The sequence below is a fragment of the Rana temporaria genome, chromosome 6, assembly GCF_905171775.1.
Source record: "Rana temporaria chromosome 6, aRanTem1.1, whole genome shotgun sequence".
Lineage (NCBI taxonomy): Eukaryota > Metazoa > Chordata > Amphibia > Anura > Ranidae > Rana > Rana temporaria.
Window position 1 is genome coordinate 159,065,004 of NC_053494.1, and position 23,843 is coordinate 159,088,846.

At 40.9% G+C, this 23,843-nt stretch overlaps 1 protein-coding gene across 1 annotated transcript in view; it reads left to right on the forward strand.

Moving 5' to 3' along the window:
• PDE11A (phosphodiesterase 11A) overlaps positions 1 to 23,843 on the forward strand; it is a 721,237-nt gene that overhangs the window by 314,234 nt on the left and 383,160 nt on the right. Inside the window, exons 3-5 of the mRNA XM_040357670.1 lie at positions 4,300 to 4,389; positions 7,960 to 8,100; positions 20,590 to 20,654. Coding sequence (XP_040213604.1) covers positions 4,300 to 4,389; positions 7,960 to 8,100; positions 20,590 to 20,654 — 296 coding nt within the window. The remainder of the gene's footprint in view (positions 1 to 4,299; positions 4,390 to 7,959; positions 8,101 to 20,589; positions 20,655 to 23,843) is intronic.

A 23,843-nucleotide genomic window follows, 5' to 3' on the forward strand; every position in this document is an offset into this window, starting at 1 on the left:
CTTGCAAAGTGTACAGTCTATTTACCTTTAGTAAATCAACTCCATTGTGTATAAAACTATTTCCATTTTTTTTATTATTATTATTATAATACAATTTTCATCTTTTGTTGCATCTCGGTGCTGCAGGTCATCCGCAACCTATTTTTCACCACGTCTTGTCTACATGCATACTGTATGCTCCAGCAATTACATAAATCTCAGAATAAAGGTTCAGTGAGCAAATTCCAGTAGGAATTTGGCACAGGATTTCAATTATGTGTCCCTCTGGATCTTTTTTTTGGCCCTTAGAAGTACAGTGGAACCTTGGATCCATTCCAGGAGAATGCTCGTAATCCAAAGCACTCGCATATCAAAGCGAGTTTCCCCATAGAAGTCAATGGAAACATTTTTTTTTTCTTTTTAATGCATTGACTTCTATGGCATGCATTACCTCATGTGGCCAGAGGTGGGGGGCGCCGGAGAGCCTCGGAAAATACTCGGAAAGGCTTGGGAACAGCTCGGCTGAACTCGGAAAACCTTGGGAAGGCTCGGGAACGGAGTATTTCCACGTTTTTCAGAGTATTCTCTGCTCGGCTCTGGCGCCCCCGCACCTCAGGCCAAATCCGCTACTGCTGTGGCTTGAATCCTGCTTGTTTTGAGAGACAACACTCGCAAACTGAGTCAGGATTTTTTTAAAAAAGTGCTCATATTGCGAAACGCTCGTTAACCGTGTTACTCACAATCCGAGGTTTCATCGTACATCATTATGGTGGCCGAAATGTGCAGTATGCCTTAAATAACGGGCTTTGCACCCTTTACCTGGTGAGCTGTGTGAGCCTGATCCAATGAAGGCCCTGCTGTTTTTAATCAGAAATGGATTTTGGAGTGCGATTTACAGCCCTCTGTGAAATTTCACAGTAACTATCTGATTGCTTTGGATTGAGCCCATTTGATCAGGATGTTGGACCTGTGATTTGCTTTTTCATTGTTACTGCTGGTAGTTGGGTTTTCAGTTTTGACCTTGGAGACTTCTTTATTTCTCTTTTGGGTTACTCTTTGATTTTTGTTTTCATATATGGTAAGTTTCATTTCCATTCAGTTATTCAGATATGACTTTGGTCCTGACCGAAACCAAGTATATGTAGGGTCATCTAGCCTTGTGGGGACAATGGGGGTGCTTCAGTTGAAAACTGTAGGGTGAAAGCCCAACTCTAGTCAACATTGTTTTTAGTTTTAGTTTAAGTAAGGTAGGGTTAGAACCATTGTCATGTTTTCAATATTGTCCATGTTTGAAACATTTCATGACACATTACGATTACTCAGACACCAATAAAAATGTTTTTGATTGGAATTGGGGAAGGTTTAGATTATGGTTACTCCCCGTTTTCCTATTCCCCTCAGTTTCTTTGTGGTCATTAGAAAATACACACGGCTTGAGTCTCCCAAAGAGTAATACAGAGAGCCTTGAAAACGTCATAGCGGTTCTAGTTCTTCCATATCCTATGTGAGACCCTATATTGTAGACTAGGGCACCATCTGTATAGAATTTATTTGGTCTCCTTGGTGTGGCCAATACAGACATAGGTCCGGATTCAGATAGAGATACGACGGCGTATCTCCTGATACGCCGTCGTATCTCTGAGTTCCGTCGGTCGGATCTATGCGGCTGATTCATAGAATCAGGTTCCGCATAGATCTCCCTAAGATCCGAAAGGTGTAAGTGACTTACACCGTCGGATCTTAGGCTGCAATTCCAGGCCGGCCGCTAGGTGGCAATTCATTTTTTACATGCAACGAATATGCAAATGAGGATTTCCGCCGATTCAGAAACGAACGCCCGCCCGTCGCTTTTTTTATACTTCGCTTGCGTTCGGCTTTTTCCGGCGTATAGTTACCCCTGCTATGTGAGTGGTATCCTATGTTAAGTATGGCCGTCGTTCCCGCGCCGAGTTTTGAATTTTTACGATGTTTGCGTAAGTTGATTCAGAAAAGAGCTGGACGCAAGTTACGCTAACGCCGAAACCAATGACGTCCTAACGACGTCATTTAGAGCAATGCACGCTGGGAAAATTCACGGATGGCGCATGCGCTGTTCGATCGGCGCAGGGACGCGTCTGACTTAAATTGTAGACGCCCCCTAGCCGCGGAATTTGAATTCTGCCGGGGGATTTACGATACGCTGCCGCAAGTTTTGAGGTAAGTGCTTTCTGAATTAAGCACTTGCCTCAAAAACTTGCGCCGGCGGATCGTAAATCAGATAGGTTACGCGGATTTAAAGATCCGCTAACCTATCTGAATCCGGCCCATAGTCTTTATTTTATTTAATATTTACTAGATACACCAGTTGAAATTACTTGTTTTTGGAATTCTGTTTGACATTTAATATGCTCATCTACACAGCTGGTTTATCACAGAGTCCAGTAACAGAGTTCTTCAGAATATTATAACTTCTGGAGATTTTTATTTGTTCAGTCAAGGGACATCAGTAACATCTTGTGGCCCAGTTTTTCCTATCTTATCGGCCTCAGGGAGTTGTTCCCTTTGCTTGTAAACAACATCTGTGCCTACAAATTTGCATCATTGTTTCACCATGGTTTTCTGAACTGGCATCACTATGAATATGACAGACATAAATAATAGACAGAAACGTAATGGGTGAAGTGGAAGCTAACCATTACAGTTTAACTATGTGAGGAAGGAAAGAGATGACTCATACATAGTTAGTGGCAAATTGTACAGGTCACAGAACAGTTGTCCTTTGACTTTCTGCCATTGGCCAAAAGTTTGAGACTTTTCTAGAGCAGTTGGGGAACTGTAAGTATCAGCAAACTATTTCATTCCCAAAACTAGAGCAGGTGTCTCAAACTCAAATTACCTGAGGGCCACAAGACAAGTTTCCATATCCCATGGGGGGCCGCATGCAAACTTTCAAACTTCAAAAACAGTACTGGTGTCAGCGAACGCATTATTAACCCTGACCACTACACTACACACTGACCACTCACCATCAGGGCACAGCACACATGAGTGCACAGCGCACATCAGGGTACAAAGCCCAGCACATCAGGGTACAAAGCCCAGCACATCAGGGTACAAAGCCCAGCACATCAGGGTACAGGGCACATCAGAGCACAGCACAACAGGCCACATCAGGGTGCACGGCACATCAGGGCAGGGCATATCAGGACAGGGGACATGGCACATCAGGGCACATGGCACATCAGGGCACATGGCACATCAGGGTACAGGGCACATCAGGGTACAGGGCACATGAAACAGCACATCAGGGTACAAAGCCCAGCACATCAGGGTACATGGGGCACATCAGGGTACATGGGGCACATGGGCCACATCAGGGTACATGGGGCACAATCAGAGCACATCAGGGCACATACGAGCACACCAGGGCACATGAGAGCATATCAGGGCACAATCAGGGAACATGGGGCACACCAGGGAACATGGGGCACATGAGAGCACATCAGGGCACAGCACATCAGGACAGGGCACATGGTACATCAGGGTACAGGACATGGCACATTAGGGCACAGCACATCAGGACAGGGCACATCAGGGTACAGGGCACATGAAACAGCACATCAGGGTACAAAGCCCAGCACATCAGGGTACCCCATGTAAATAAAAAAAATTGTGTTTACATCCACTTTAAGGAATTTCTGCTTACCATATAGCAAGCAAACAAGGCATGTTGCCATAGCCCAGCCAAGGTCTTGATTTGCACCAAAGATCCTATGGGTGGATGGCTGCAATGTCTCTCACACACTGCCAGCGCTGTAAAATCCGTGACAATCTCATTCCGGAAAGACCCAAAAAGAAAGACTGGCCATAGTGTAATATTGTCTAACTCGTTTTATTAAAAAAAGATTGTTAACGAGCGAGCGGATTCCCCCATAACTTACCGCCCTTAACTGTTTGTTCCGGGCATCAGGGGACTCCATGCCACTGCCGCCTCTTGGAGCCCTGCCGCCCCAAGGCCTGGCCTCAGTGGCCTTGTGGGAAATCCGGGCCTGGCCTCGGTGCAAAATCAGTTTATATCAGTATTTCACTATGGTATGCAGAATAAAAAAAGAAAAAACATTGCGGGTGATGGCCTACCGTAAGAGATTAGGATCAGTATCAGAAGTTTATCTGGTAAATTCAGGAGCTAGTTTTTTATTTGTTGGATTATTTATATATTTTTTTTAAGAAAACCTGTTTGATATCCCTTGCACGTTGCTTTTTTTATGTATTCATAACAGTTATTAGCCACATCATACAGAGTATGGTTTTAGTAGCTTCTTTTTTATTTTTATTTTATAGGTTATGCAGATGTACCTCCCATTCTGTGGAATTGCCATATCCAATGCTCAACTTTTTTCTGCCTCAAGAAAGGAATATGACAGGAGTCGGGTGAGTGTCTTTGAGTGTTTAATCGAGTAGACATATTGGTCTTTAACCAATTACAGACCAGAAGTTTTTCCCCCTTAATAACCAGTCCATTTTTGCGACACAGCACTGCGTCACTTTAACTGACAATTGTGCAGTCATGTGATGCTGTACCAAACAAAATTTACGTCCTTTTTTCCCACAAATAGAGCTTTTTTTGGTGGTATTTGATCACCGCTACGATTTTTATTTTTTACGCTATAAACAAAAAAAAAAATAAAAAAAAAAAATATATATTTTTTACTTTTTGCTATAATAAATATCCGCCCCAAAAAATGTCAAAAAAATTAATTTCTTTATCAGTTTAGGCTGATATATATTAAAAAAAAAAAATCGCAATAGGTGTATATTTATCTACAAGATAGGGAATAGATTTATGGCATTTGTAGTTTTCTTTTTACTATGGGACTGCAACATTGCGGCGGAAAGATTGGACACTTTTTTGGGACCATTGACATTTATACAGCGATCAGTGCTATAAAAATGCACTGATTACTGTGTAAATGTCACTGGCAGGGAAGGGGCTAACACTAGGGGGCAATGAAGGGTTTCAGTGTGTTCCCTGGGAGGTGCTTCTAACTGGGGTGGATGAGACTGACTAGGGGGAGGAGACAGACAGTTCCTATTCACTAGTAACAGAAGATCTGTCTCTCCTCCCCTGTCAGAACGTGATCTGTCGGTTTACATTGACAGATCACCGTTCTGGCTCTCGTTCACAAAGACATCTCGACCACACACATTGGGTCCCCCACCGTACAGCATGCACACCTGCTATCGCTCCTAAAGGTGCCAATGTACACCTACAGCGATTTGCAGGAACGTGCCAATCTGCCGCCGTATAACGACGGAGGCTAGTTGGCAAGTGGTTAACAGCAATGAAAAAAATATGGAATGAATCAAGTATATAATTAGGTTTTAGCAACAAGTATAATTGAAAAATTCATGTCAATCATTGAGCAATCACCCTTAAAGGAGAAGTACAACCAAAGCTGCTGATTGGCCGTCACCAGCTCTCTGCTCACAGATCTGCTGATTGACAGTCACCAGCACTCTGCTCACGGAGCTGTGAGAACTGAGCGATGAGCTGTGTTTGATCGCTCATTTCTCAGTGTTCGAGGGGTCGGGGGAAAGATGCAGCTTCGGACCGATGCTGGATTCACCTAGGTAAGTATGAATAAATAAAAAGAGAATCTTCACTGACAGATGAATAGCTGGGTGAGGGTGTGGCCCTTGCCGGCTCTCTAACAACCATCCTGAGCAGGCAGCTGTCACATTTAGTGCCACAGTAATAATACTTCTCTTAAACGTTTAACTTACTGCTGCAGCCAGATGTTGTGTCTGCAGGCGAATGATCAACCCATTTAGTTTGCCCCTTTAGCAAGTGCTGAACATACAAAATTTGCCCCATATTCAACACTGGTCAGAATCTGAAGCTGCTCATTACTATCAGGACTTCTTCTCAACCCATAAAGTCAGTAAGAAGGCAAAATAATTTTGAAGCAATTTCATGCAAATTAGAATTAGGCCAAACTAAGAGAAAAATTAAGTCATAAAATAATTCTAAGGCCTCGTACACACGACCGTTTTCCTCGACAAAATCCATCAAGAAACTTGGTGGCAAAGCTTTTTTGCCGAGGAAAGCGGTTGTGTGTATGGTTTTCATCAAGAAAACTGTTGTGAAACTCGACGAGAAAAAAAGAGAACAAGTTCTCTTTTTGCTCGTCGGGAGTCTCAATTTCCTCGTTGTGTTCCTCGTCGGGCTGGTTTACAACGAGAAACACATTCGTGTGTATGCTAAGAAACCCGCGCATGGTCAGAATAAAGTATGAGACGGGAGCGCACCTTCAGTAAAAGTAGCGTTCGTAATGGAGATAGCACATTCGTCACGCTGTAACAGACGGAAAAGCGCAAATCGTCTCATACCAAACTTTTACTTAACACGCAGTAACATGAGATTAGCAAAAGCAGCCCCAAGGGTTGTGCCAGTGGAATCGAACTTCCCCTTTATAGTGCCGTCGTACGTGTTGAACGTCACCGCGTTTGAGAATGACGAGATTTTGTCTTGACAGTGTGTACGCAAAGAAAGCTTGTCAAGATTCTCGACAAGCCTGACAAGAAACTCGTCGAGGAAAACGATGTTTCATTTACGACGTTGTGTGTACGAAGCCTTAAAGTTTATTGGTGTCTGTGTTCTAATTTGGGAGACTATTCTATATGTACTTGATCACCATTGTGACCTAGGAAAAATTCAAGATTTTAAAGTTGTTCTTGGAACATGGGGTAAGGTCAAATCTTCCAATCGGGACACCTGCTCCAGGGACAACTGCCTAAAAAGAGAATTCTCCCCATTTTTGTAGATTTTCTCAAATTTCCCCAATGGTACCCAGACAGGAAAAAATAACCTAGCAGGTTTTAACCCTTCCCTATTCTATTCAAAGCTAAAATTAAATTTTTGGCTGCAGATACAGTTCAGGTCCCATGCACACTGGGTGTTTAGCCCCAGTGCATGGAGCTCTGGGGTTGAGCCATGGCTGGAGAGAATAGGTGTCCTGTTCAGCCCTGCTGCCTGCAACCAGTAAAAATCTATGGGAGTCTGACAGCTGTCGTGGATGGACGGAGCTGAATGCTGCACCTAGCTGTATGCTTAGGGCAGTATGTGGCCAGGAACGAAAGCCCAGACTGCATATTATTTGTGTTCTGGTCATTTTTCCCAGGGGGGCAACCTGCCCTAAATGTTTGTACCACTCCATGCATCATCCAGCCCTGTCCAGTCACAGTAGCTGTCAGACTCTAATGCATCGGGGGTAAATGGCCAGTGTGCATTGGTACCTTTAAAGCAGGACCATCTAAACATAGGATAAAATGATTTAGGAGGCATAAACTTTTTTCTACTTCCCAGATGACTTCTGCATTTAACTTTTCTAAATACAGGTGGAGTACCCCCAATGTGAATGAGGCCTAAAAGATTACACTAATGCCCTGTACACACGATCGGCTCGTCTGATGAAAACGGACGATGGATTTTTTCATCAGATATCCGATGAAGCTGACTTTCATCAGCCTTGCCTACACACCATCGGTTAAAAATCCGATCGTGTCCAACGCGGTGACGTAAAACACAACAACGTGCTGAGAAAAATGAAGTTCAATGCTTCCGAGCATGCATCGACTTGATTCTAAGCATGCGTGGATTTTTGACCGATGGATTTCCCCACAGACGATCGTTTTTTTCTATCGGTTTTTTAACCATAAGAAAAATTTAAAACAGGTTCTATTTTTTTTACAGATGGGAAAAAAAACGATGGGGGCCACACACGATCGGTTCGTCTGATGAAAACGGTCCATTTTCATCAGACGAACCGATCGTGTGTACAGGGCTTTACAAGTCTATTAGATAACAAAGCATATTGTTTTTTAAATTCATTAAAACATAGAATCTGTTTTTATATTAACTGCACAATGCATATGATTTGCACATTAAGTCAGAACTATTGTCCCATAATTGTTAATGAAATGGTTTCTCATGTTACACAGGCTTTGCTGGAGGTCGTGAATGACCTGTTTGAGGAACAAACAGACCTGGAGAAAGTTGTCAAGAAAATTATGCATCGGGCTCAGACACTGCTGAAGTGTGAACGCTGTTCTGTGCTGCTTCTGGAGGACATTGAGTCACCAGTGAGTTGTCTTCCAAGTTTAATATCATTCATAATTAATGCTTGGGAAAGCATTCCACAGCTGTCAGGCGGTGTTGTTTTAGAAAGTTTAGGATAGTGTTCCATGTATTACCCTTGTAAAATCAACAGTGGTGTAAAGTTCCACCTGACATATGCTGCTGCTGTGTTGCCAATGTTGGATCAATATGGAAACTCAAACAACTTCAGACATCAGCTCCCACAGCACTCCACTCCTTTACTTTAAATAAGTATTTGAACACCCTGCTATTTTGCAAGTTCTCCCACTTGGAAATCATGGAGGGGTCTGAAATTGTCATCGTAGGTGCATGTCCACTGTGAGAGACATAATCTAAAAAAAAAAATCCAGAATTCACAATTTATGATTTTTTAACTATTTATTTGTATGATACAGCTGCAAATAAGTATTTGAACACCTGTCTATCAGCTAGAATTCTGACCCTCAAAGACCTGTTAGTCTGCCTTTAAAATGTCCACCTCCACTCCATTTATTATCCTAAATTAGATGCACCTGTTTGAGGTCATTAGCTGCATAAAGACACCTGTCCACCCCATACAATCAGTAAGAATCCAACTACTAACATGGCCAAGACCAAAGAGCTGTCCAAAGACACTAGAGACAAAACTGTACACCTCCACAAGGCTGGAAAGGGCTACGGGGAAATTGCCAAGCAGCTTGGTGAAAAAAGGTCCACTGTTGGAGCATTTATTAGAAAATGGAAGAAGCTAAACATGACTGTCAATCTCCCTCGGACTGGGGCTCCATGCAAAATCTCACCTCGTGGGGTCTCAATGATCCTAAGAAAGGTGAGAAATCAGCCCAGGACTACACGGGAGGAGCTGGTCAATGACCTGAAAAGAGCTGGGACCACCGTTTCCAAGGTTACTGTTGGTAATACACTAAGACGTCATGGTTTGAAATCATGCATGGCACGGAAGGTTCCCCTGCTTAAACCAGCACATGTCAAGGCCCGTCTTAAGTTTGCCAATGACCATTTGGATGATCCAGAGGAGTCATGGGAGAAAGTCATGTGGTCAGATGAGACCAAAATAGAACTTTTTGGTCATAATTCCACTAACCGTGTTTGGAGGAAGAAGAATGATGAGTACCATCCCAAGAACACCATCCCTACTGTGAAGCATGGGGGTGGTAGCATCATGCTTTGGGGGTGTTTTTCTGCACATGGGACAGGGCGACTGCACTGTATTAAGGAGAGAATAACCGGGGCCATGTATTGCGAGATTTTGGGCAACAACCTCCTTCCCTCAGTTAGAGCTTTGAAGATGGGTCGAGGCTGGGTCTTCCAACATGACAATGACCCGAAGCACACAGCCAGGATAACCAAGGAGTGGCTCTGTAAGAAGCATATCAAGGTTCTGGCGTGGCCTAGCCAGTCTCCAGACCTAAACCCAATAGAGAATCTTTGGAGGGAGCTCAAACTCCGTGTTTCTCAGCGACAGCCCAGAAACCTGACTGATCTAGAGAAGATCTGTGTGGAGGAGTGGGCCAAAATCCCTCCTCCAGTGTGTGCAAACCTGGTGAAAAACTACAAGAAACGTTTGACCTCTGTAATTGCAAACAAATAAATGTACCAAATATTAACATTGATTTTCTCAGGTGTTCAAATACTTATTTGCAGCTGTATCATACAAATAAATAATTTAAAAAAATCATACATTGTGATTTCTGGATTTTTTTTTTTTTTGATTATGTCTCTCACAGTGGACATGCACCTACGATAACAATTTCAGACCCCTCCATGATTTCCAAGTGGGAGAACTTGCAAAATAGCAGGGTGTTCAAATACTTATTTTCATCACTGTGTATATATATATATATATATATATATATATATATATATATATATATATATATATATATATATATATATATATACAGTATCTCACAAAAGTGAGTACACCCCTACCATTTTGTAAATATTTTATTACATCTGTTCATGTGACAACACTGAAGAAATGACACTTTGCTACAATGTTAACTAATGAGTGTACAGCTTGTAAGTGTAAATTTGCTGTCCGCTCAAAATAACTCAACACACAGCCATTAATGTCTAAACCGCTGGCAACAAAAATGAGCACACCCCTAAGTGAAAATATCCAAATTGGGCCCAAAGTGTCAATATTTTGTGTGACTACAATTATTTTCCAGCGCTGCCTGATCCCTCTTGGGCATGGAATTCGCCAGGGCCACAAAGGTTGCCGTTCCGAGCATGAGTGTTTTTTTGCGTGTCGGAATTGCATACAGACGATCGGTTATTCCAACAACAACAAGAAAATTTGTTTTCAATTTATTTTTATTAGTTCTTTTCTTAAATACAAAAACCTTTACATTTATACACGATTCTGTCAGAATATATATCTATTCCTAGTCGGTTTTCAATGTACAGAATCTAATCAATACCTATAAACCATATTTATAAAAAATTCTTTATCATAAATATCTCCATATATTCTACTTTCCTACCTTCTCATTGATCCTATCTCACATTCATCCACCATCCGCCATACACACACAAAAAAAAAATAAAAAAAACAAGAAGAAAACCCCATAGTCTCTCTATTCTCTCCCTTTCCATATACTCATTTTTATATTGCTTTTACAATAACCCTTCATATTCTTCCTGATTTTCCATTTATAGACATTCATTCATTCTATTTGAGAGCCGACATTCATCCCATTTTTGCCATATTTCTGGCATCTGACTATTTATATATCCTTCTTCTCTTATCTGTCTTTCAATATATTGTATTTCGTTCACTTCACTTTCCAGTCTGCTATGTTTGGGCTTTTATTTTTTCTCCAATTACCGTCGGAAAATTTTAATACCAGCTCTCAAATTTTTTCCGACAAAAAAAGTCCAATGGGGCCTACACGCGGTCGGAATTTCCGACCAAAAGCTTACATCAAACTTTTTTTGTCGAAAATTCCGACCGCGTGTATGCGGCATTAGAGTTACAGGGAAAGATAATATTAGTGTGAGGGTTACATGAAAGGTTAGTTTAGGGTTGCAGGAAGGGTTAAAGTTATGGGGGAGGTTACAGGTAGAGTTAGTGTTGGGGTGAAAGGAAGCCTTAGTGTTAGGGATGAGTTCACTGACCACATCTGTGCTACTATTGTCCTTTCTGTGAATTTAAAAACTGCAGTACCAACCTCTGGATAGTAGTGTGAGCTGAACAAAGTGGGGATATCTCTTTTTTTCACTAACAGAAGGGACAAGGGATTATAGGGGTATTGCTCTGGCTTTCCTAACATGTTGGCCACACATGATCTTCTAATGGCTCCAAAAGACTTGTAATATGATATCACTAGTTGTGTTAAAAATGTAAAACCTTGATCTTTTATTCTTTGGCTACCCTGTCAGTAGCATCCACTCCTGATGAAGTCAATGGATATTCATGAAACATGTTGAGATCTGGGATGTGCTTCATCTTGGTATTGATTTATGATTTTGGAAATGTTAATCTGAATGTTCACAGATAAGATATCACATTGGAATTATGAACGGATCGTGTTCAGAAAACTGACAATAGTAAATCAGCCTTTTTTTTTAACTATGTGGCTATGATTGATTTCATTGAATATTTTAAACAAAAAAAACATTTTTACCAATCTTTTGGTGTTCCTCAAAGAAAGTCCTTGCAAGTTAGTTTACTTTCTTTAATCAGGGAATAAAAGATTTTTTTTTGAGTAATCAGCCATTGTTCAAGGATGCTGGGGTTGATTTGCTAAAACCTGAGAGTGCAAATCCTGGTGCAGCTCTGCATAGAAACCAATCAGTTTCCAAGTTTTATTGTCAAAATTTAAATAGATAATTGCTTAATTTGTACAGCTGCGCCAGATTCTGAGTGCTTCAGTGTTCATAAATCTCCCACACTGTTTGGACAGACACAAGTTACAACATATTATGGCTGGTTTAGAAAAAGTGGAGGAACGAAAAATATCTTTGTGGCCCAATAGGCTGGACCAGCCAACACAAGCTTCCTCTACCTTCAATTATTACAAATCAGCCCAAATATTGATTTGGTCTTGCAACTGGTGCAATTCGAATATATCCAGTTGGAAGCTACCAGCAAGCTACTTGAAGGCTTCACAAGAAGAAAGCAAGGAAACTCTATTTTAATACTTATTGTTCAAGCCACAATGTTTCCTGTCCTGTCTTATGGAGATAGAGTTTGATAAGATAAAAGTAAAGGAGAAACCTGTTGTAGCTACAATATCAGAGTGAAAGGAAACAAGCTGAAAAAATAGAATAAGTAAAAGGGTTGTTGTGACATTTGTTGTGTATATATATTTTTTACAAACGATTTCTGCTTGACTGCTTTGCATACGGTGCACTGATGCATTATATACTGCCATTTATTAATAAACCATTACAATTTTACTCTGGATCAGACAGTTGCTTAAATGTTTAAATGCATATTAAGCAACAGATTTGTGTGGTGAACCCATGTGCATCATTTTAAACCTGCAGCATCCAAAGGTGATATGCAGTTTTCATGAAGTAGTAAAGCCTCTGTTATTTTTTTTATTTTATTTTTTAAGCTGCAAGTGTGTTTGGCATCTTCACTAAAATAGATTTTTCATTTTACATTATTGACAAGTTCAGTATTGTATGGGGCTTAAAGTGGATGTAAACCCAATTCATGAAATTTGAGCTGGGCACATATATCTGCATTTTTTCCCCGTACCTCTCTCCTGAAGAGTTCCTCTGTTATCAGCCTGATAACTCCTGACAAATTCTCAGACACATCAGATGAAAGCAGCCTGCAATTTCTCTCAGGGGTGGTTGCTAAAATAGATTAGCAGGGAGCTGGCCCTATTACAAAACACCCCAGAGAGTCTCTGCTTATGTGGAGAGGGGGGGTGTGCCTTTCCTCCAATCAGCAATTTTAGCTATCTTGGCTGTATGCCCAGACAACACACTTTGTGTTAAACAGGAAGAGAACATTTCCTAACACGATCTGAGCATTGTAAACAGTATATAAATGTGAAGGCAGCAGATATACATGTAAAACCTATGTAGGGAGATTTGGTTCATCTCTGTGCATTATATGAGGCTGTTCACTTCACTGGGTGTATGGAGGGTTTACATCCTCTTTAATTTACTAAAGAAGTAGAGAATAATCACTTTGGAAAATGAATGTTCTCTTAGAATAATGTGATGCTAAGATAAGGTGAAAACATGTGCCTGGGAAATCAAGAAATACTGGAATTCTTTGTGGACATAACAGGGTGGTTGATGTAATTACAACTTCACTTATTTACCCATCTAAAAGGGATGGCAAAATAAAGAATCTTCATTCCTAATTCTGAAATGTTTCAAAGACTCTGCCCGCTTGCAAAAAAATGGAAAAGGGGGGCGTGGGGGATAGCTGTTTGAATGAATTGTTCTCCATCAGCATTGACAGCTCTGTCTGCCACCACTACTATCTTCTCCACTGTTCTTCTGGATTGGCATCTTCTCTCTTCAGGCCCCATACACACCATAGAATCTATCCGCAGATAAATCCCATCAAATGGGTTTCTGCGGATAGATCCTATGGTGTGTACACTCCGTCGGATATTTATCCGCAGATAAATCTCCCCTGGGATGGATTTCCAGCAGATGGATATTTGCTGACATGCTCAACAAATCCATCTGCTGGAATCCATTCCAACGGATGGATCCGCTCGTCTGTACAGACTTACCGGATCCATCCGCCCAAAGGGATTCCCCGCACGCTTCGTAATGATTTGACGCATGCGTGGAATTCCTTATATGACAGCGTCGCGCCCGTCGCCGCGTCATAATAGCGGCGACGGCGCGACACGTCATCGGCAGAGGATTTCAGCGCGGATTTCAATGCGATGGTGTGTACACGCCATCGCATAGAAATCTTCTGAAATCCTCGAGAGGATTTATCCGCGGATACGGTCCGCTGGACCGTATCTGCGGATAAATCCTCTCGTGTGTATGGGGCCTCAGTCATTGGGCATCCAGTGATGATGTAACTCCCTGCATGTGCACTAGAATTACATTATCATACTACTTGGCTCTATTCTTATTCAGGTGCCAGGAGTATATGCAGCATTGAGCATGTGCCGCAGGTAGCGCACACAAACAAAACATTGCCAGCAGGCAGATAAGCATTTTTTTGGGCAGATGAGACATACAAAGTTTCTTCCACCAAACAAAAAAAAACTCTGCCTACCAGTTGTTTTTGCTATTTTAAGACTGCTGTAACACAATTTAGTAAGTTTGTGATAAAAGGCAGGTAGTGTACACAGAGGGAAAAAAATTGCCAGCAGGCAGGTTAAGCTTTGTGGCAGATAAAACGTACAAAGTCGCTTCTACAAAAAAATAATAAAAAACTACTTGCCAGCTATTTTTTGCTACTTAAAGTGGGGGTTCACCCTAAAAAAAGATTCTAACATTACATTGAGCCGAGTTGTGAGAATGACATTATGCTGACCTTTTTTATGTTCTTGCCGTACATACCGTTTTATCTATATTTTCACCGCGGCTTCCGGGTATGTAATCCTGTGGGACTGGGTGTTCCTATTCACATGCTAATTGATTGACATGCTTCCCACTGGCGCATACAGCGCGTCACGAGTTGCCGAAAGAAGCCGAACGGCGGTGCGCAGGCGCCGTATAGCGCCGACTTGCCGTTCGGCTTCTTTCAGCAAAACTCGTGACGCTCCTTTTGCAACGGGGGGAGGTAGTTTTTGTCATCACGTCAATCACCTGCTGGATAGGAACGCCCACTGCCGCAGGATTCACTACCCGGAAGCCAGGGAAGAAAATAGCTGTACGAGGTATGTACAGCAAAAAAAAACAAAAAAACGGCATACTGTCATTGGCGAGAGTCATGTCAATGTAATGTTAGAAAATAGTTTTTAGGGTGAACCCCCGCTTTAAGTACTGCTGTAACAAAATTAAATTAAATGTATTTACTACACAAGTTTATTATAAAGTAAAGATCTAAACAAAATCACCAAATTACTATTTGCATTCAAAACCTTTTAAACTGTTTGGCCAGCAGAAATAATCAGGGACTGCGGGAAGAATGGGCATTCCCAGTTTGAATATTAGCAAAGAATGATCCTTTGTCGTTAATAAATAAATAAAAATGTTGGGTACCCATATTTCTGTTGTCTAAAGTGCTTGATGGGCTGAGGATTAAGCACTAGCTAATCATACACAGTCACAGACTGTAATGGTGGTTTGCATGTACTTTGCAACCCTTGTTTGTATGAATAGCTCCCAAGGACCACCCATCTGGCAGAATGGTAAACACAGTCATGTGCTTTAGTTGTTGAATGATGCCATTTTTTCCTTTTCTCTCATTAAGGGACTCAGGATTCAGACACAGTTGGGTTATACTGCTTCCTACAAGAGGCATTGGATGCTAGCACGCAAAGAATATTATTGACCAACCATGAATAACCCTTTCCAATTTCAGCATGTCTGTTTTCTACTAAGCTCCTAGGAAGATGGATGTCTATTTTCTACTGAGGGAAATTTAAATGTTTTACCAGTCATTTTTTCCTTTTTCAAGATTATCTTTTTTTTCAATCAAGACTTAAAAAAGAAAAAAGAAAAACACACTTGATTTAATCTCTTCATTTTCCCCAAAATTTTAACAAAAATTAGAACTTCAAAAAATTCACCATGCCTCTTACTGAATACCTTGGACTATCTATTTTCCAAAAGGGGTTATTTTGGGGGTATTTGTACTGTCCTGGCATTTTAGGGTCTCAAGAAATGAGTCCCTCAATTCTCAAATATATATAGTTTGTAGACTGACTTTAACACAGACTAAATAATATATATACACTGATTTGTTTTTAATTCCACAATTATTTTATTTGAAAGGAAGTGCGATTACATGGGCCTAAAGGCCTAATGCCCTGTACACACGATCGGTTCGTCTGATGAAAATGAACCAATGTATTTTTTCATCAGATATCCGATGAAGCTGACTTTCATCAGTCTTGCCTACACACCATCGGTTTAAAATCCGTGTCCAACGCGGTGACGTAAAACACAACGACGTGCTGAGAAAAATGAAGTTCAATGTTTCCGAGCAAGCGTCGTCTTGATTCTGAGCATGCGTGTATTTTTAACCGATGGATTTCCCCACAGACGATCATTTTTTTCTATTGGTTTTTTAACCATACGAAAATTTGAAAACATGTTCTAATTTTTTCACCAATGGGAACAAAAACTGATGGGGCCCACACACGATCGGTTCGTCCGATGAAAACGGTCCATCTGTCCGTTTTCATCAGACGACCCGATCGTGTGTACAGGGCATAAGAGTATACAAAGGTAATGCACAAATCTGTAACATCCATTTGCAAAAACAACACAAATCGTAATGATAGTATGTTTAGACCTTAACAGGAATGAACACTTTTGTCTCTAAGCCCAGGATTCAAAGGGCAACGAGGAAAGAAAAACCAGGTCCTATCCCTAGAAAATGTGTGTTGAGCTGAAGTCTTAAAACTGGAGGGAAGGAGCAGAAAGAAGCCCATAATCTAAGGAAGGATAGTTGGAATACCTAGCCTCATTGGTGGGTTGGTTCGTCCAAAAGGCTGGTAGGTCAGCTGGCAGCCTTGTTTAGAACTAACCAAGAACTTTAGAACTCGAAGAGATGGGACTCAAGTAGTCCCCTAGAAAACAGGAATGCAAAGCTTGGCTGCATTTAGCATGTTAATGGCAAATGACTTGAGGAATGATTGTTTAGGTAGAGTAATATGGTGTCAAAGGAATTGGGTGGGAGAGAATTCTAAGGCAAAGGTTGAAACTCAAGCAATTAAGCTGTGAACCCTTAGACCAGAACTTTTGAAGGATGGGGCATATCCACCAGTTGTGCAACACTAAACCTAGTTCCGATTCGCATCTTCAGGATAGACGTGACGCAGATGGTGAACATTTATGAATGGTCATCAGGACTCTGTACCAACTTGACAAAACCGTATATCCATTTTTCTTTGACTGTCATGTTTACCAAGCCTTTGTGGATACATGTATAAATATGCTCCCATTGCTCTTCCATGAGGTTCAAAGAAGGTTCTGTTTCCCAAAATCGCCAGATCTTATCCTATTTCACAGAGGGTGTAGTGAAAAGAAGCGTGTAAAGAATGCAGACTAGATGCTGCCATGGTGTGGATCCAGAGCCTAAAGACTTAAAGGAGTTAAACTAGCGGCTCAAGTAGTTTGAACCCCCAAAATGTTTTGGATTTGAAGGTAGGTTCATGGGGGGTCTATCATTTGGCAAGCCAGATCTTCTTGACTCAAGGGTTTCCTCTTTGGAAGAAGTGCTTGGTCAGGACCTTCTCGTGTGGCCAGGTACCAACTAGGAACCGTCTTGACATCCCCAGGGGGAAATCAGGGGTTAAGGTGGAGAGGTGTCAGAGGACCTGGTGTAAAGAGTTGTGTCTTTCTGAAGATTTCTTGAAAGCACTGTTTAGTGGGGCCTATAAGAGGGTGATCTGTAGCAACAGAGGGGACCTATTTAGGGGTCTAATAGGGGGGAGAAGGCAAGGGGCAGAGGTATTTCCTACACATCGCTTGTAAGAGAAAAAAATAGAGGGTAAATGAATGGGTATAGCTTGCATAATGTCCCGTACCACAAAAAAGAGGGAGTGTCCCACTTCTGAATGTTGTCTCGTATTGCAGTCAGCCTGACAAAGGGTCACCATTTCTGCAGGCATGGTGTTGTTTAAAGCATATAACTTTGCCAAGTTGATTTTAGGAAATGGTCTGAAAAAAAGTCCTTCCATAAATTTGGAAGAGTAATATGGATGTCTGCAAGAAATAGTAGGATGTTGTCTGAAAAGGCTGCAAGTTTTTTTATTAAATTTTTTTCCACCAAAGAAAAATAGCAGATTATTGCTTGACTTGAAGAAAGATTATATATTTGCAAAGTTTTACAATAGAGAAAAATGCTTTTTTTTTAATGTTTAGTCTTCTTGTGCTTTATATAGTAGAAAGTAAAAAAAAAATAAAGTGTTGATTAACTACCACCAACATTTCTAAAAAAAATAATAATAACACATTAATTTGGGTACAGTGTTGCATGACTAAGTAAGTGTCATTCAAAGTGTGACAGAGCTGAAAACTGAAAAATGGCCTAACGGGAAAGGGGTATAACTGTCTGATCTTCAAGTGGTTAAAGACAGCACTGACCATTCCTGTTGGAGATGCAGTGTTTAAAGTGATTGTAAAGTCTTGTTTAAATACAATAAAAAAAATAACAAAAAACAAAACAAACTTAACAAATCATACTTACCTGCCCTGTTGCAGTGGTTTTGCACAGGGCAGCCTGGATCCTTCTCTTCCCAGGTTCCTCTTTGCTGCCCATGTCCCCTCCCTCCTGTTGAGTGCCCCCACAGCAAGCAGCTTGCTATATGGGCACCCGAGCCGAGCTGCAGCTCCCTGTGTCAATTCACACACAGAGCTGCCGTTCGGCCCTGCACTCTCTCTCTCTCCTGATTGGCTAACTGACTTTAATTGACAGCCTCGGGAGCCAATGGCACTGCTGCTGTTTCTCAGCCAATCAGGGGGGGAGAGTCGCTGGACAGCGAGGGAACTCAAGTAAGTATTAGGGGTGCTGGGGGGGGGGGGACTAAACATAGAAGACTTTTTATTTTAATGCAGTGAATGCATTAAGATAAAAAACCTTCTGCCTTTACAACTCATTTAAGGACCGATTGATAAACATTAGGAAATGGACTCAATGTTGATCTGGGATTGTTCTGCCCTAAAGTATGCACTTCCTGTTCTTGTTGAGGATGCCATATTTAGGGACCCCATGAGAAACAATTGGAAGCTCCTTCCAAATCCTTGTTTTCTCTAGCATACCATACATTTGCAACCTGCCATGGCAAACTTATGAATCTTTCATGTCTTAGCAGGATAGTCTAAACTCATGTTAAAGGATATGCCCACACTCTTGCATATGGGTTAGTTGATATCTCTTGTTTTATCTAATACATGATGTCTCCTATCAGTGATTATGCTAAAACATTGCTTAAAATGTTGGTCTGCAAAACAGCATGCAAAAAGCATCTGTGGGCATACTCTTTGAGGGTGAACATCTTATTGGAGATGCTTTGGACACCCTCACTGAGAGTGTCACTGGGCCTAAGACTACCTACTTTCCCCAGTTGTAGAAGCTTAAGCTGGGGAGTTTCCCCCCTCTTCTGCCAAGCTTCAGCTTTCAAGGCTAGACCCAAACCAGGAGCCAAATTCAGCTGCAAGTCTTGGCCCCTTAAACCTGCAGACAAGTCCTCTTCAACATGAAGGGACTCCCGAACTATCCAAAGTAAGGGAACATCTGTTGGCTTTTGCAGACACCTGGTCAGAAAGAAAAAAAGAAAGTTCTCAAAACAAAAAGTCTTATCTGTCCCATCTTGGATATGAAGGGCTTAAATGTCTTCCAGCCCAAAAATGTTTTATGGAATTTGCCAGGTCCATAATAGCTTCCCTTCATCAGGGAGACTTTCTGATTTCTGTGGACATCAAACTTGCATTCAATTCGCAATAGTGTGAACCCAGCCTTCAGGATCAGGTTCATACCTTTCCTGTTAAAGTTCATTCCACTAGGTCTGCGAGTGCCTTTTGGGTCTTTTAGCATCAGGCAATTGTTTCACAGATTTTCAGGTTTTACCTGGTTTAGGTATAAGGTCTTTCAGGCAGCACGCTGAGCTGCAGGTTGCCCCTAGTATCGTTATTTTGTTATGTGGGCCTGCTTTGGATGTCCCAGTTGTTTCTGAATCCTTTGTCATTAATGATGTGAAAGAATATAGGGTATTTGTAAGGAATACATTTTATGGTAAGTATAAAAATCCTATTTTAAACTGTATAATCCAGTGTATCTCAATTTAGCAGGACTTTCACAATACTGTATAAAGCACCACATCTTCTTGTTTCATGACTCTGTGCAGCCTGCCTTTTCATCCTCTCAAGCTGGCAGCTGTGGATTTAAGGTAATGTAGAAGCAAAGTATAGAAGATAAATGTCAGAATAAAAATTATAGCTCCTTAGTAGGCTGGCTTTGTCTATCACTTTTGATTAACTGAAAACTTTTCAACTTGACTAATATGTTCAATGCGATGAGTAAAAGTTAATTATTTGTTGTAATAAATGCTTTTACCTATTGATCCTTTGGCTCCTTTCTCTTCTGAGATAGTTCTGCCTAAAAAACAGCCAGCACTAACAACACTTTGTTCTAGATAAGCTTATCCATATAAACAAGTCCTGCACAATGAGTTAACCCATCTTTTTCTGCGTATTAAACAATATTGATTTTTCTGTATTGATTACACTTCTTAATTAATAATAAAGTAACATTGATTAACAGTAATTTACTGGAACATTATTATTTGAATGCATGTCACAGTATAATTTATATGAAAAGGATTGTGCCACCAGTATGTGACTGTTTTTTATTATTCTAGGTGGTGAAATTTACCAAATCTTTTGAGCTGCTGTCCCCCAAATGCAGTGCTGATGCAGAGAGCAGGTACATTTCTATAATAAACTGTATTAAATGACATGTATTAGGGCATTACTACAATGCCCTTACTATGCTGTGATGGAGGTTTTTATGGCCTGTTTTTATGGCCTGGTCTCCCTACTCTTGTGTCTACTTAAGTATCCCTTCTCTGATAACGCTTTCGTTCACATAGACAGACACCCAGGAATAGAGCCCCACATAGGAATGTTTAAAAAAAAATTCAAGTGTTACTAAACCCACAACAGTAAAATCTGTCTGTATATGCAGTAAAGCATGCTTGTTACACTCACTGTGGAACCTTAGGGGTTAATCCTCCACATTGTGTATACAGGCTATGTGATCCTGTCTCTCTGATCCTCCTCTTCTTCCACTGACTCCAGTCCATTTCCTGATAGAACAGAGCCTTTGGGGACAAGCTGCACATGCTCAGTTTGGTGTTTATTGCTAAAGAGTTTTTTTTTCTTGGGAGGGTGTATGTGATCAGCACAGGGCCAATCAGCACTGTCCAGACAGAGGGTCAGAAGTCCTTCAGTCCTATAGGTCTATCAGGGAAAAAAAACTCCTCCTACAAGCTTTACCCAGACACTGATAGAAGTCACAAGACTGCTCTAGCTGCTGATGAAAAAAGGTATTTAGCAGTTTATATTTACTAAAACAATTGCATTTCCATGTTCTGTGTACTGTGGAAGACCATATATTGTGAATGCATGCTCAAGGGTTAGTAACACTTTAAGAGCACTTTAAGGTGAGCACCAGAGAGGTATTAAAAATAAACAAATTAATGTGGTATTTATTATAAAAAAAAAAAACATTAACTGTGTTTGTGACGTGTCCACCTCCCCTCCCCATTTTCTGCCTTCTGCACTAGAACTCTACTGCATGGTCAGAGCTTGTTACCACTTGCAACCTTAAGAGGGTGCCAAATCTTGCGAGGTGCCCCAATCCACCCAAAATGCACCTTACATAAAGGTGAAACATAGATAAAGGAAAATGTATGTACATTAAGGTGGGAGATGATCTTGCCCACAATGACTGAATAAATATGTTCAGTTTTCCACCCCTAACCCTTTTTTGGTGTCGCGCTACTCCTTATCTTTTTATTCTAATGGGATAAAGATCTTTACTTTATTTTGACTATCAGCCAATCAAATAGAGAGGCTTTTGACAGTCATCAAAAGTAGAATGATGACAACCTTTCCATTATTTTATTTAAAAAAAACATCTGTAGGAATATTTGAAGTAACTTGTCAGTGTTTGTATTAATGCAGTTTCATTATTTTGCCTATTATAAATTGGGGATTTTTTTATAAATACAATCATGGCACCGTTATAGATGATAAAGCTTTTATTCACAGCCCCTTGCATGTACTCTACTGAGAAATATACATTCTGTAAAACTAATATCACAATACACATAGATACCTTCTTTATTACTCTGTTCATCCCTTATCCCCATGTTATAAACACATTTTGTTTCTGAAGACTAGTTCATATCTTTGTTTTTCATGATGTTACACAAAATGTGAATTCTCATTGATTTCCACTGCAAAGCTGTAAAAGACTTATAAAATATTTATCCGCTTGTTTCGTGTGCAGTCAGACTGAAAGGTATTTCTAGAAATGTGTTGTATACTACATTTTAGAAGAAATTTTTATGTTTTTGAGATTAAATAAAATTCACAGTGCTTTCAGTTTAATAGGGATAGGTTTTAAGTCACTTACAAAACTGCATTTTTTTAAACTGATCCGACAAATTTCATGACACTGCAAAATGTGTAGTGGGAACTGTTATGTGCTATTTTATGTGTCAAGGCATGAAAAGCAAATCGGGAAGATTAATTTCAGTAATAATAAATAATGATGTACTGTATCAAAATAATGAAACAGTAGAGAAATACTGTTTGACTTAAGCAAGCAGATTTTCATCAATAACAATTAAGACTGAATGTACGATAAGGAAATGGTTTCTACACAGTTGGGCTTTGGCTACAAAAAGATAATGAAAATAGCAAAAATCTCACCCGAATGAAAATGTTTCTATAGTTCATAATGGCAGAGATGTAGATAATATTTTCTTTCTATTCAATATTTTTATTGTTTTTCTATATAAATGAACAACTACAGCTTAGCACTTCAGAAAAATTCACATAAAGCGAGAATTACAGCGAGAAGCTCTGAAGTGTGCAATTACAAATGTGAAGTTACAAAAAGGCTTGACAGAATCGTGAACTGTCAAACAAATGGAAATTCACAATGAAATTATATACAGGAATAGTTTATGACTGTAATGTTAATCTGATGCCAGGGACATGGGCCTAGTCCTTGTAATGAAGTGTTCAAAGTTACTAAGAGGTACTTAGAAAACAACAGAAGGGTAGAAATAAACAGATGTGGTAGAAAAAGAAATACGTAGGGGAGAAGGGGGAAAGGGATAGAGACAGTTAGAAGTGCTCCATTCAAATTGATCCTGCGACTTAGGCCCCATACTCACGAGCAAACATGTCTGCTGAAACTGGCCCGCAGGCCAGTTTCAGCAGACATGTTTGGTCGTGTGTGGGCGCGAGCGGGCCGAATTCCAGCAAACATTTGCCCGCCGGGCCTTTTCCCAGCAGACAAATATTCCTGGACTTGTTTTAAAACAGTCCGCTGGAATTCAGCCCGCTCGGACATGTACGGTCGTCAGTACAGACCTACCGTACATGTCCAGGCGCCCGCCGTCCCTCGCATGCGTCGAATGACTTCGACGCATGCGTGGAAGCATTTTAAAGGCGGGCCGCCCACGTCGCCGCGTCATTGTCGCGGCGACACCGCGTCATCGACGCGGCGACACCGCGGACACGCCCCGCGTATTGTTTACGCGCGGACTTCTGTACGATGGTGTGTACAACCATCGTACAGAAGCCCTCTGGCAGACATGTATGGTGGAAACGGTCCGACGGACCGCTTTCACCATACATGTTTGTCCGTGTGTACCCGGCCTTAGAGTTCAAGAACGTGGCGGTCAAAAGTTCCCCAAAGACAGTGGTAAATCCAGGGGCCCTAGATCCACCTGATTTCATCATGATGCCTTGTCGATTGGGCAGCCCATAGATTATGCATTTTTTTTTTCTTTCCACCATGGATGAAAAGAAAGAAAATTGCCTTATGCCCTGTACACACGATCGGTTCATCCGATGAAAACAGTCTGATGGATTT